The following is a 12597-nucleotide window of genomic DNA, read 5'->3' on the forward strand; positions in this document are numbered from 1 at the left end:
GTCTAAATATCTTAAAGTAAGGAGGGTACATAAAGAGATGGGTCTTCCATAAAGAGTGAGTATTATTCCTGCAGAGTTCTTTCCCAGCACCCTTTTTGAATGGCTCAACTGCTGCCATGCCTGCAATTACAGCTTCAGTGGGATTCAATGCCTTTGGCATGTGAACCAAGTGTACAAACCCACCTAAAATAATTAAAATCTTTTAAAAAAATTATGGGGTATTCCCAACTCTAACCTGCCTGTCTCTACAGCCTGGGCTCTTCCTTGTCATGGTTACTTTGACTCTTCTTTAGTGTATCTCAGCATGATCTTGAAAAATTCCTGTTACCATGCCTGTCTGATCATTATATTTAACATGTGAAAGATGGCTGCAGGAATATCAGTTGCAGAAGTTCGTTTGGTAACTTTTGTCTTTAGTGGAGCATTATGCGTCTACATCATAGTTGTGGATTCAGTGAATATGCAGGTGAGAAAAGATACCAAGGTACCAGACCAGGTAGAGAAATATTATTGTAGATGGCAGTTTTAAAGGAAAAAAGAACACTTAACTGTATGTTGCTCTGACATTGAATTATTTCTCTATAATGACTCTGAAATTTGTCTTTTCCAGTTCTTTGAGATTCACCAGTAGTGCCACTCAGTTGTCAATATCAAGCAAACACAAATAAGCCACTTGTAATCTTCTAAGAAAAGCAGTAATACTCTTCACAGTACCTGGCGGTAAGTCATGTGCACACCTTCAGAACTGCAGTTTTGGTCCACTGACACCAGAAGTTTAAAACCTTGATTTGCCTTTTCTTACTTGAAAATTTTATTTTATGACTCATAAGGGAAGAACATAAACAGACCCAGGCTGAGAAGTTCATTTCATCACTTTCATTTGTCTATAGGATTTCTTCCTCCTACTTGTTAAAAAATAAAAAATAAAAAACCAAAAGTATTAAAGTCCAGTCTTGGTATTTTATTGATTATGAAACCTTCATAAATGAGTTTTTAAATTGAACAAGTTAATGGCAGAATAGTTTTAAATATTCTCATTTCAAGATCCATCTTGTTTATAGTTAGTGGTAGAGGGTGATGTTTTGTTTTCAAGGATGTGTTTATTTTTATATTCTGTGTTATGAGTGTTTGCATGTATGTCTGTGCCTGATGCCTTAACGAGTAAGAAGAGAGCATTGGATCTTCTGGAACTAGAATTACATACAGTTGTGAACTGCCATGTGAGCGCTAGGAATTGAACCCAAGTCCTACAAGAGCAACAAATCCTCCCTTAAGCCACCTATCTATCTGTCCAACCAATCCCTGGCTGCTGGCTTTTGGGAGTAGAAAGGGGGTTGAGCAATGGTTCTTGTGGAGTAGTCTGGCTTGTAATGGAGATAGAATACAGGGGAAGCAGCAACCAAGTGGAAGGAATTAGGAGAGGGGTGATTTCTTTTAACCTGAAAGTAATGGCTGCTATCTGTCTGTCTCTGGGTGTGTGTGCAGACAGTGTATGGTGTATATGTATGGTCTTGTATTCAGGCATGGAGTCCAGAGGAGGATCTCAGTTGTCCTGCTCTATTACTCTTCTACCTTATTCCCTTGAGACAAGATCTGTCCCTAGACCTGGAGCTAGATTGGTGGCCTACAAGCCCCAGTGAGCTTCCTGTCTCTTTCACAGTGCTTGGATTATCAGCTTGCTCATGGCCTTCCCTGCTCTTAGAAAGTGCTTGGGATTTGAACTCAGATCCTTTTGCTTAAGCAGCAAGTGTTTTTACCTGCTGAGCTATCTTCCCAGCCTAGTAATAGCTACTTATAGTTTCATTTATACCCTGAAATAGGAAGAGGGAGGAGCAGTGCCTTTGAGGGTTAAGTTTTTATTTGTTTTAAGATCAGAATCAATGCTTCCTAGGCTGGCCTGGAACTTAATTAATGTGTAGCCCAGGCTGGCTTTGAACTCAAAGCCATCTTCCTGCCTTAGCTTCCTGATTGCTGAAATTACAAGTATATAAACCTTCTTCCTACACACATACACACACACACACACACACACACACACACACACACACACACACACAAACAAACACACGCGCACACACACACACATGCGCGCACACACACATGCACACACACACTTTTTATGTTGTTTTAATCTTCAAGGATTAAACCTAGAACCTTTCGTGTACAAATCAATTATTCTGTTCAACTACACCTCCATGTTCCTAATTTTTTTATTCTAAATATGGAAAGCAAGAAAAATTATACACATTGTTTTTCTAGTGATGGGCTTTTTTCTTCCTGTAAATAAGTCAACTGTCCAATGTAGAACTGTTACGTTTCTTATTAGTCTCATTTTAAAAAGAAAAAGAGTTGACTTCATTGTTCAATTCATTTATCTTAAAATCAACCTACATTTTATTTTTTTGTTGTTGTTGTATAGTAGGACTGTTCCATCTTGGTGATAAAGGTATTAAAAATTATTCTTGAATTACTCCCTTTGTTTTTTCATTTAGGAACTGCATTGGAGTGTGAGGTACAGCTCACAGATTCCAGAAAGATCATCATGAAGTTATATGTGTTTCTGGTTAACACTGGGACCACTTTGACATTTGACACTGAGCTAACTGTGCAAACGTGAGTTGTGTTTCACTTATCCTCTGGTTTTCCATCTTGAATTTATATAAAAAGTTATTTTAAGAAAACACCCTACTGTGATGGAGGATGGCACAGTCAATAAGAACACCTGCCTTGCAAGCACAGTCTTAGTTTGATGTTCAGAGCCCACATAGGAATGACAGTTGTCACAGTGTGTGATTGTAATCACAGTTTGGGAAGATCTCTGGGACTCACTGGCTAGACAGTCTAGCCTTAATTTGGTGAAATTCAAGACAATGAGAGATGCTGTCTCCAAGGAGGTAAATCATCTTCCTGAGGATAACTTAAATATGCAACTTCCTGTGCATGTCGTATGTACCCACACACATGTGCTTACACAAACAAACATTAAAAAAAAAAGTATTTCAAAAAAAATTGGAGCTAGAGAGTTGGCTTAGTGACTAAGAGCTATTGTTGCTCTTGAAGAGAACAGTTTCAGTCTCAGCTGAACTGAACTGAAACACAGCAGCTAACAGCTATCTGTGTCTCCAGTTCTAGGGGTTTCTGAAGCCTCTTCAGCACACGTGTAATGCACAATACACATAAAAATAATCTATAATGAAAAAAAAACCATCTGAGCATGGTGAACACACTTTTTGTCCTAGCAGTCACTGTGGAGGTCGGTGGATATCTGAGTTCCATGTCAGCCAGGGATACACAATGAGACCTTGTCTTTAATGAGACCATGTCTTTAAAAACAAACAAACAAACAAACAGTGGCCCTATAACAAACTCAAGTTTCTTTTCCGTACTTATCACAGATAATTATTATCATTCTGAAATGCTACACTCAAATTCCTTAAATTGTGTGTAATTTCTTTGTTTTAAAACTTGAGCTGCATTTTATTTGGGTGTGTGTATTTATGTGTACCAAAGGTGCATGTGTGGAAATCAGAGGACAATTTGTGCAAATTGGTTCTCTTTACCATCTAGGTTCTGGGGATTGAATTCAGGTCATCAGGCTTGAGAGCAAACACCTTTACCCACTGAGCTATCTTCTCCATTTGCTGCTTTTATTCTGTGTGAATAAAGTCAGTGGGTTTGTTTGGCTTATTAATGAAATTATAAAATAAATGGAACATTCAGATTAGTGCAGCTCATTTCTAATCATTTTCTGCTTTGACCAAGATGTCAAATATTTGACTGAAGATTCTCCTAAGCTTATAAAATGCAAAGGCTAGTTCTCAGGGCAAGGGAAAATTAATTTGAGGTCTCATGAGAAGAAGAAACAAATAGTACACACCATTTTCAAGGCTACTTACTTTGTAGTAATGATAGCATTACAGAGTGATATCATACTGAGTTTATTACCAATAGCTTGAATAATATTTATTTAGAAAACAACAGGGACAGGACTGGAGAGATGGCTCAGTACTTAAGAGCACTGTTGCTCTTGCAGAGGAGCTAGGTTCTGTTCAAAGAACTGACATGGTCACTCACAACCACCTGTAACTCTAGTTCCAGGGTATCTGGTGCCTTCTTCTGGCCTCTGTGGGCACAACACACACACATGATGCACAGACATATATGTGGGAAAAGCACATATATACAAACTAAAGGGTTTTTTTGTTTTTGTTGTTTGTTTTAATGGCACTAAGGTTGCAGGAGGGCCTCACATAGTTCTACCTCTCCCTAAGGATCCATAGTCAGTTAGTGGGTATTGGAGGCAGGGCAATATTTTCTTTAGTTGTGGGTCCACTGGTAAGCTGCTTATACTCCTGTGTATAACCCTTTACCTAGTAAACCTAATTAAACTTTAAATAAAAAGTCAGCATGACAGTAGAAGAAAGATGGTAATAGCTGGAAAGAGGAAGGAGACAAATGAGAATGGAAGGTAGGTAAGAGGGAGAAAGTGAATATGAAAATGTATAAAAGTGTCAAAATGAAACAAATTATGTGTAATTCATACGTGCTAATACAAAGCTTTTGGAGAGCTAGTTTAGTGGGTGAAGGAAGTTTCTGCTGGGCAAGCATGAGGACCTGAGTTTGGATTCCCAGTGTCTATGTAAAAAACCTGATGTTTCAGTGTGTGCCTGTAACCCAGTCCTATGGGGGGGAAGGGACAGCATACAGAGATAAATGAATCAGTCCCTAGGGCATGCCGTCCACTCAGTCTAGCCAAAACAGTGAACTTTAGGTTCAGTGGGAGATCCCATCTTCAGATATATGGTGGAAAGCAATGGAGGACAACACCCAGCATCAACCTCTCATGTCCACATACAGGCACACGTGAACATACAGAACATACACCAAATACACATACACAGGTGCCACTAAGCGGTTATTTTGATTTTTATTGTGTTTCATACATGGTATATGCTTGTATACATGTTCATTTGTATACATGTGTATGTGCACATATGTATGGAAGGTAAATATAGATGTTTGATATCTTGCTCTGTCACTCTCTACCCTTTTCCCTTGAAACGGGGGCTTTCATTGAACCTGGAGCTTTCTGATTTGACTAGACTGTCTAGCCAGTGCATCCCAGGGATCTGCCTGTCTCCTTCCTAGTGTTGAGGTTACAGACATGGAGTACCACTTACTTCCTGCTTCTATATATGAGTCCTGGGAATTCAAACTTAATTCTTTTTGCTTTAAAGTGGTCATGGCACTTTACCCACAGAGCTATCTCCTTTGCCCTAATTTATGTTTTAAATACATTCGTTTTCATTGATTCAGTTTTGCTTCTAAAGGGGTGACTTTTCTCATTATATAAGGCTGGTCTTGAACTTGCTCTTCCTTCTGGGAGTGTAGATTACAACATGTCGCTATGGATTATTATGATTTTTTTTTTTAAAGGAAGGAGTTTTCACATGGTTTAGACTTAATATACTTTCTATAATGTATTGTGAAAATCTTAACACAAATTCTGGGTTTTGAGGCATTCTACCAAACTAGACACCATATGTATGTCTGTTTATACCTTTCACCATTATGCAAAAAAAGCCCTGAAAAGTAATTGTATGTACTGCCTGTATTTTTAGATGTCATACTTTTATATGTGACAGAATAGGCATTTAATTCACTGACAGCCAGTTGACTGTGGTATCTAATTTAAAAAATAGGAAACTATTACTACTGGATTTTTTTTGATTGTTTGTTTGTTTTTGGAGAAGAATGTTAGAATGAAATTCAGTAACATATTATGGTGTGTGTGTGTGTGTGTGTGTGTGTGTGTGTATGTTTATTATTTTATGAAGTGCTGCTTTTATAAAAGCACTAGGCATATGTAAATAACTGGATTTTATTTTTCTAAGTGTGGCTGACCTTAAGCATGCCATTCAAAGCAAATACAAGATTGCTATTCAGCACCAGGTGCTAGTGGTCAATGGAGGAGAATGCATGGCTGCAGATCGAAGAGTGTGTACCTACAGCGCTGGAACGGTAGGTGTCAAGGAGTTCTACACTGCATATTCTGCCTTCTCATCAGATGGGGAGCAGGGACTCTGTTCTTGTGTCAAGAGCAGTGTGTAAGTTCATCATTTATAACATTTTTATTTTTATCACTTCTGCATTTTTTTTGATACAGGACACAAATCCAATTTTTCTTTTTAATAAAGAAATGATCTTATGTGACCGTGCACCTGCTATTCCTAAAACTACCTTTTCAACAGAAAATGACATGGAAATAAAAGTTGAGGAATCTCTTATGATGCCTGCAGTTTTTCATACTGTTGCTTCAAGGACACAACTTGCAGTGGTAAGATCTAAACACTCTTAACTAATTGCTTCTAAAAGCATTCCCAAAGCGAGTTCCAGGAAACCCTGTCTCGAAAAACCAATAAATAAATAAATAAATAAATAAATAAATAAATAAATAAATAAATAAATAAAAATAGAAGCATTCAAGTCTAGCTAGCAGAGAAGTCAAAATTACTTAGTTAACATAAAAACACCCACCTTTTTTCTCCTCTTACATTTTTTATGTTCTATTTGTGTATGTGTGTGTGTATGTGTGTGTGTGTGCGCGCGCGCGCGCGCTTATGCACGTGAATGAAGATTATGAGAACATAGAGATCAGAGAATATCTGGTGGGAGTAGGATCTTTTCCCACAATATTGCTCCTGGGATTGACTCAGCTGCTTGGCAGTGAGTGTCTTTCTGATAGTTGTTTCACAGGCCTCTTCTTAAAGACATGGATTTTTAGAACCTCCTCTTCTACTAAAGTGCAGGGTTGAGGGTTGGGGCTGAAGTTAGGTAGAGCAATGTTTAAGAGCATGCATTGCTCTTCCAGAAAACCATGTCAGGTGGCGCACAATGGCCTGAAGCTCCAGCTCTAGGGTATCTGATGCCTCTAACTTCCATAGGAACCTCCAGTTATCTGGCATGCACACACATTCACAATTGAAATTAATAGAAACAAATCTTTTTTTTTTTCCCCCGAGACAGGGTTTCTCTGTGTAGCTTTGTGCCTTTCCTGGAACTCACTAGGTAGCCCAGGCTGGCCTCGAACTCACAGAGATCCGCCTGCCTCTGCCTCCCGAGTGCTGGGATTAAAGGTGTGCGCCACCATAGCCCGGCTGAAACAAATCTTTAAAAATTATTTATTCATATTTTATTGTTAATATACCTAGTTGTAAAATTTTAGTCCTCTGTGTTACTAGATAGTGTGAAAAGGATGTCTTAAATATGACTTGGCCAGCATCTCCCCAAAATGGAGATAGTCAGGTAATTAGTTGTTAGAACAGACACTAGAGCTCAGGTAACTTTAGTAAAACAGTTCCTTTTCCTTATTCATTTCTAGTTCTTGGAAAAGGAACTGCAGTCCTTTCCCATCCATATGACTTACCGATCGATACTTTCAATCCCCATATATTGTTGCTAATTATTTGATTTTCCTGTTTGTTATATAGTATTTCTTTTTGTTTTTAGATAGGGTCTCTCTGATCTCTCTGTAACTCTTGCTATCCTCAAACTGTCAATCCTCCTGTCTTAACTTTCTCAGTCCTAGAATTACAAGCATGCACTATGTCTTGTTTTCTCTTATAGTTTACTTAACTGTAGTGCCATTAACTCTAAGTGATCAAGAAGCTGCTGTGTTTTACTTTTAGATACAAAAAAATGTATCTTAGAACATGTGAAACAACACAGTTTTTATTGTATTTTTAAAAGGTAAACATTTAGTAAAATTTCAGTGTTGGTTAGTAAAACTTAGGACTGGACAGAGGTTCTTGTGGTAGGGAAACAGATGAGAAGAATTCACACATTACAGCCAAAGTGGCAAACTGGATGCAGAAGGGAATGAGTGCTGATGAAGCTGCTGTTCCGCCTAATAGTGAGCAGCAGGCTTTTATTTGATTTTACTTGGAGTGGGCTAACCTTTTGATATTTGTCTATTCATTAGTCATGGACTTTAAAAGATGTTTTTCTTCTTGTGCACAAGCATTGTGGTTTGGGATTGGCTGGTTGTAGGAGGTGACTTCAACAGGATTATTGAGTTTTTATTGTTGCTGTTGTCATCATCATGATAAAAGACTTGGTAAGGCTTGAATCAGGCTGAAGGCAGGACCACTTGATGTTGGCATCATGTTCTTGCATAAACCTCTTGGTCTCCTCTAAGAAAATGTAATATTAAATATTTAATATATTTTTAACTGATTAGAGTTTAATATATTTAATATATTTTTAACTAATTAGAAAGGTGATAAAATATAAATCAGCAAAAGCATGGAAAAGGTATTATATAAGGAAAAGATATGGCAGGATTATACTCAGGCATTAAGAATAATGCTGTGTATGAGGAGAGATGATTTCTTTATTGAAGATGAAAAATATTAAAAATTTTAGCAGTTGAAATCAGAGTGAGGAACATTGGTATTGAGATTAAAGTGAATCAAAATGCCAGTCATTTCTATTCTTGTTTTATAGGCGGTTTGAAAATTACTTGGTTCTTTAGGGCCTTGTGTGCTTTTAAGTAAAGGAGGAAATTTTCAATTGCTTTTAAAGTTTCTTGAAAGATAATTTTAGAAACCTTAGTGGCTTAAATAACTTACCTTTGTTAAAGGAAATTGGTCAGTTGTTTTCTTACTTATAGAACTGAGATAAATTTCTCTACCCTGTGTCTGTAGTTATTTTCTGAATATTCTTACTTTGTGCTTATGTATTTCCTTGTTTCTAATTTTCATTTTATATATATGTGTGTGTATGTATGTATGTATATATGTGCACACACACACACACACACACACACACACACACACACACACAGAGCTAAGGGTGAACAAATGTCATAGGTGATGCCTGAGCCTGTTGGTCCACTGACACATTTTTCATTTTGCACAATAATACTAGGTTCACATCAAGGTCCTGTGAGCTTCCAATCATGGATTATTAGCCAGGTTTATAATACCAGGCATGCATGTGTTTACTCCTGTGGAACAGAACTCAGAAAGTGGTCGATTATCCCAATAACATTTTGCACCTATGGGCATGTTTTCAACATTCTTATTCAGTCATCATTGCAATTCAAGGAGTTTGCAGCTGGATAAGAATGTTGATGACCTACTCCCCATCCCCACACACCAGTTTCTTAAATAGCAGCTTCCAGTACTATGAGAGCTAGCCAACAGGGAAGAAGGTTCCTGATCAGTACCAGCTTCTCTTCCTTTCCTGTGATGAATGTGTGTGTTGCCTTCAGCAGTAGGATCCTAGGGTCCTACCACAAATTCTAATGGACAACTAAGAGCAGTGGTAACCTGTGTTGATTTTCTTGGGGGAGGGGATCGTCTGGCACACTCCTCCTGACATCTTAATGTACATATTCTATATGCAATGCTGTTTGTTTATAGTATTAACTGTTTGCTTGCTCCCTTTCTGTCACCTCCCCCTGACATGCATGGTGTGTCTGTCTAATTATCTATGTTTTCTTCATACTTCTGCCACCTAATTGTATTACAGGTATGCACCACCATGCTGGCCCAAAGTAAAAACTGATTTTTTTTTTAAAGATTTATTTATTATGTATGCGTATGACTGCAGGCCAGAAGAGGGCACCAGATCCCATTACAGATGGTTGTGAGCCACCATGTGGGTGTTGGAAATTGAACTCAGGACCTCTAGAAGAGCAGTCAGTGCTCTTAACCTCTGAGCCATCTCTCCACCCCCTGATTTCTTTTTTGTTAGCATTTTGTGAGTCTAGACTTGTGGCCCTCTTTTCTCTTTCCTCTAGACTGTTTGTTGCTAAGAAGTTATATTTTATATTTTCTATTCTTCTCCACTTTATTGTTTTCCAACCTTTGGAATTTTTCATTCTTTCCTAATTTATGTCAGTATTTTCTTGGTACCTTCATAAGTAACCTGAGCTTCTGAAAGTCTTCGCTTGTCTCCTTTTTCTTTTTAAGTGGCTAAGACAAAGTGATGTTATATTTTCTACAGGTCCAGAATCTTCTGTGGCAGGGAACTTCTCTTATTTAGAAATCTCCTGCAGCTTTTTATCACTTTGCACTTGATACTTAATTCATTGTAACTGAATTCCAGTCATCTGTTCTTAAAAATCATTTGACTCTTAGGGCTACAGATGATTTAATTGGTAAGAATGCTTGTTGGGCAAGCATGAAGACTTGAGTCCCCAACACCTATTTAAAAAGCTGGGAACAGTAATTGAGGGTCAGTAGACAGAAATGTCATTGAGCTTGCTAGCTACCAGCCCAGATCCAGGCTCAGACTTGAACAGAATGGGAGTGATAGATACCTAATCTCCTCTTTAGGCTTCCATGCTCATATTCTTGCACATGTGCCACATACATATATACCACAGCATGGATATGCACATACAAACACATGCACGCACGCACACAAAAGTAATAATAATTTTATATTTTGAGGACTCCTACCTTAGAATTTCAAGATGTGTTTATATTATATAGTCTAGAATTTGATAATGCTTTTTCAATCTTTTATATTTGGTACAAATATTTGTGAAAATGTGTGTGTGTGTGTGTGTGTGTGTGTGTGTGTGCATATATGCATGCAAACATGTACACACAAACCATTGCTTTCTTTTATTCTTTTCCATTTTCAAACAGGAAATGTATGAAGTTGCCAAGAAGCTTTGCTCTTTCTGTGAAGGTCTTGTCCATGATGAACATCTTCAGCACCAAGGCTGGGCTGCAATCATGGCCAATCTGGAGGACTGTTCAAATTCATACCAAAAGCTTCTTTTCAAGTTTGAAAGTATTTATTCAGATTATCTGCAATCCATAGAAGACATCAAGTTAAAACTTACTCAGTATGTTTATCATTAAGTGGATTTTTAAAATGCCTGTGAAGTTTATCAGTTTTTTAGTTACTGGATATTTGTTCCTTGGAGGCCATATGTTTATTTAAATATGATTAATTTTAGACTCTTTTGAAACATTTATTATTGTTATTATTATATAAGTAAAGGCATGTGTGTTCCATGGTGCTTATGTAGAAGTCAGAGGACAACTTTAGATTTGAGTCTGTCTTTCCAGTGTGGGATTCAGGCCTTTCTTTTTACCCACTCAGCCATCTCACTGGCCAATTTTTAGAGTTATGCTTTCGTTAAGTTGTGGTTTTTGGTTTGGTGCTTTGTTTATTTGTTTGTTTTTTGATACAGAGTCTCTATGTACCCCTGTCTCTTCTTGAATTCACTATGTAGACCAGGCTGACTTTGAACTCACAGAGATCCATCTGCCTCTGTCTCTCAGGTGCTGGGATTAAAGGCATGTGCCACCATGCCCAGCTCTAAATTGTGGCTTTTAATGTATTTTTTAAAAAAATACATATTTTGACTCCCACATGCTTTTTTTTCTTGAGTGATTTTATTATATAAAAGGCTTGCAGTAATTTATAAAACTAAAAAAATCTTTTCCTGTATTTTCACCAATAGAGAAAGTGTAAAATGGAGGGGAAAAAAAGACCAGATCCCTCATCTCATATAAATAAAAAGGCCATCAGACATTGAAAATTTTAAGTTATTTTTAAAATATTGCCATCCTAGTATAAGTTCTTTATATATTAGGCATGTACTATTGGGTTTTGGAAGGAAAGAACTACAAATCTATAATTTATATGCTAATGAGCATTAATTTAACCTTAGAATAACTACTGCATGCTCATATATGTACTTTTCAGATTTTGTATTCTAGTTTTTAATTTTCTTTTTTTTTAACTTTGAATTTGTAGTAGAGGTGATATTATGTTCTCTTATTTTCCTTCCCTTCCTTAATCTTTGCGTTTTTTAAAGTGATGCTAGGGACTCAATGCAAGTTCCTTCTTGTGTTAGAGAGGCATTTTTACATCCCAGCCACATGACTCCTCCTTTCCATGAGTTTTCTCAGTTTATGGACAAGTTTTGGCCTTTGTAGACATTGAAAGAAATATTGATAGGAAAGAGAATGACTAGTCAGTATTAAAAGGATCATTCTTAATTGTTTATTGCAATAACCTTTTTTGGGTACCTATTTTGGAGAGAGTCCCACTACCACATCAGTTTACTTTAGGGACCTGAATCTTTTTATATACAATATAGTTTAATGAGATCTTAAAGATTTCATATTTTCCCCATATCCTTTCGCAGCTTATCGCTCTTAGTCTATTTTCCTGATATGGTGAATATAAGAGTTACCCTAAGACTAAATTATGAATTTTATCCTGTGCTTTTTTTTTTTTTGAGACAGGGTTTCTCCGTGTAGCTTTGTGCCTTTCGCCTTTCCTGGAACTCGCTTTGGAAACCAGGCTGGCCTTGAACTCACAGAGATCCGCCTGCCTCTGCCTCCCAAGTGCTGGGATTAAAGGCGTGAGCCACCACCGCCCGGCCTTATCCTGTGCTTTCAAGACATTAAATATATTTGAATTGTGTTAAAGGCAGTTTTACAGTCTGAGGGACTGCTCTGGTCAACCTTAATTTTATTTTATTTTATTTTTTAATTAAAAGCTTTTTATTTGAAAAGGGTTTGATTAAAAAGTCAATGTCTACTTGTTTAGTATAATCTAGCT

At 37.2% G+C, this 12597-nt stretch overlaps 1 protein-coding gene across 3 annotated transcripts in view; it reads left to right on the forward strand.

The window, feature by feature from the left end:
* The first annotated feature begins 610 nt into the window (after window positions 1–610).
* The window catches only part of Rb1cc1 (RB1 inducible coiled-coil 1), a 46462-nt gene continuing 34475 nt past the window's right edge, over window positions 611–12597 (forward strand). For 2 of the 3 annotated variants that reach the window (XM_006993451.2, XM_015986939.1), the window contains exons 1-5: window positions 611–720; window positions 2493–2613; window positions 5895–6021; window positions 6167–6337; window positions 10662–10864. In XM_006993451.2, the coding sequence (XP_006993513.1) occupies window positions 2543–2613; window positions 5895–6021; window positions 6167–6337; window positions 10662–10864 (572 nt within the window). In that variant the 5' untranslated portion in view covers window positions 611–720; window positions 2493–2542. The remainder of the gene's footprint in view (window positions 721–2492; window positions 2614–5894; window positions 6022–6166; window positions 6338–10661; window positions 10865–12597) is intronic. The other variant, XM_076563992.1, reaches the window with a different exon arrangement.

The sequence above is a fragment of the Peromyscus maniculatus genome, chromosome 2, assembly GCF_049852395.1.
Source record: "Peromyscus maniculatus bairdii isolate BWxNUB_F1_BW_parent chromosome 2, HU_Pman_BW_mat_3.1, whole genome shotgun sequence".
Lineage (NCBI taxonomy): Eukaryota > Metazoa > Chordata > Mammalia > Rodentia > Cricetidae > Peromyscus > Peromyscus maniculatus.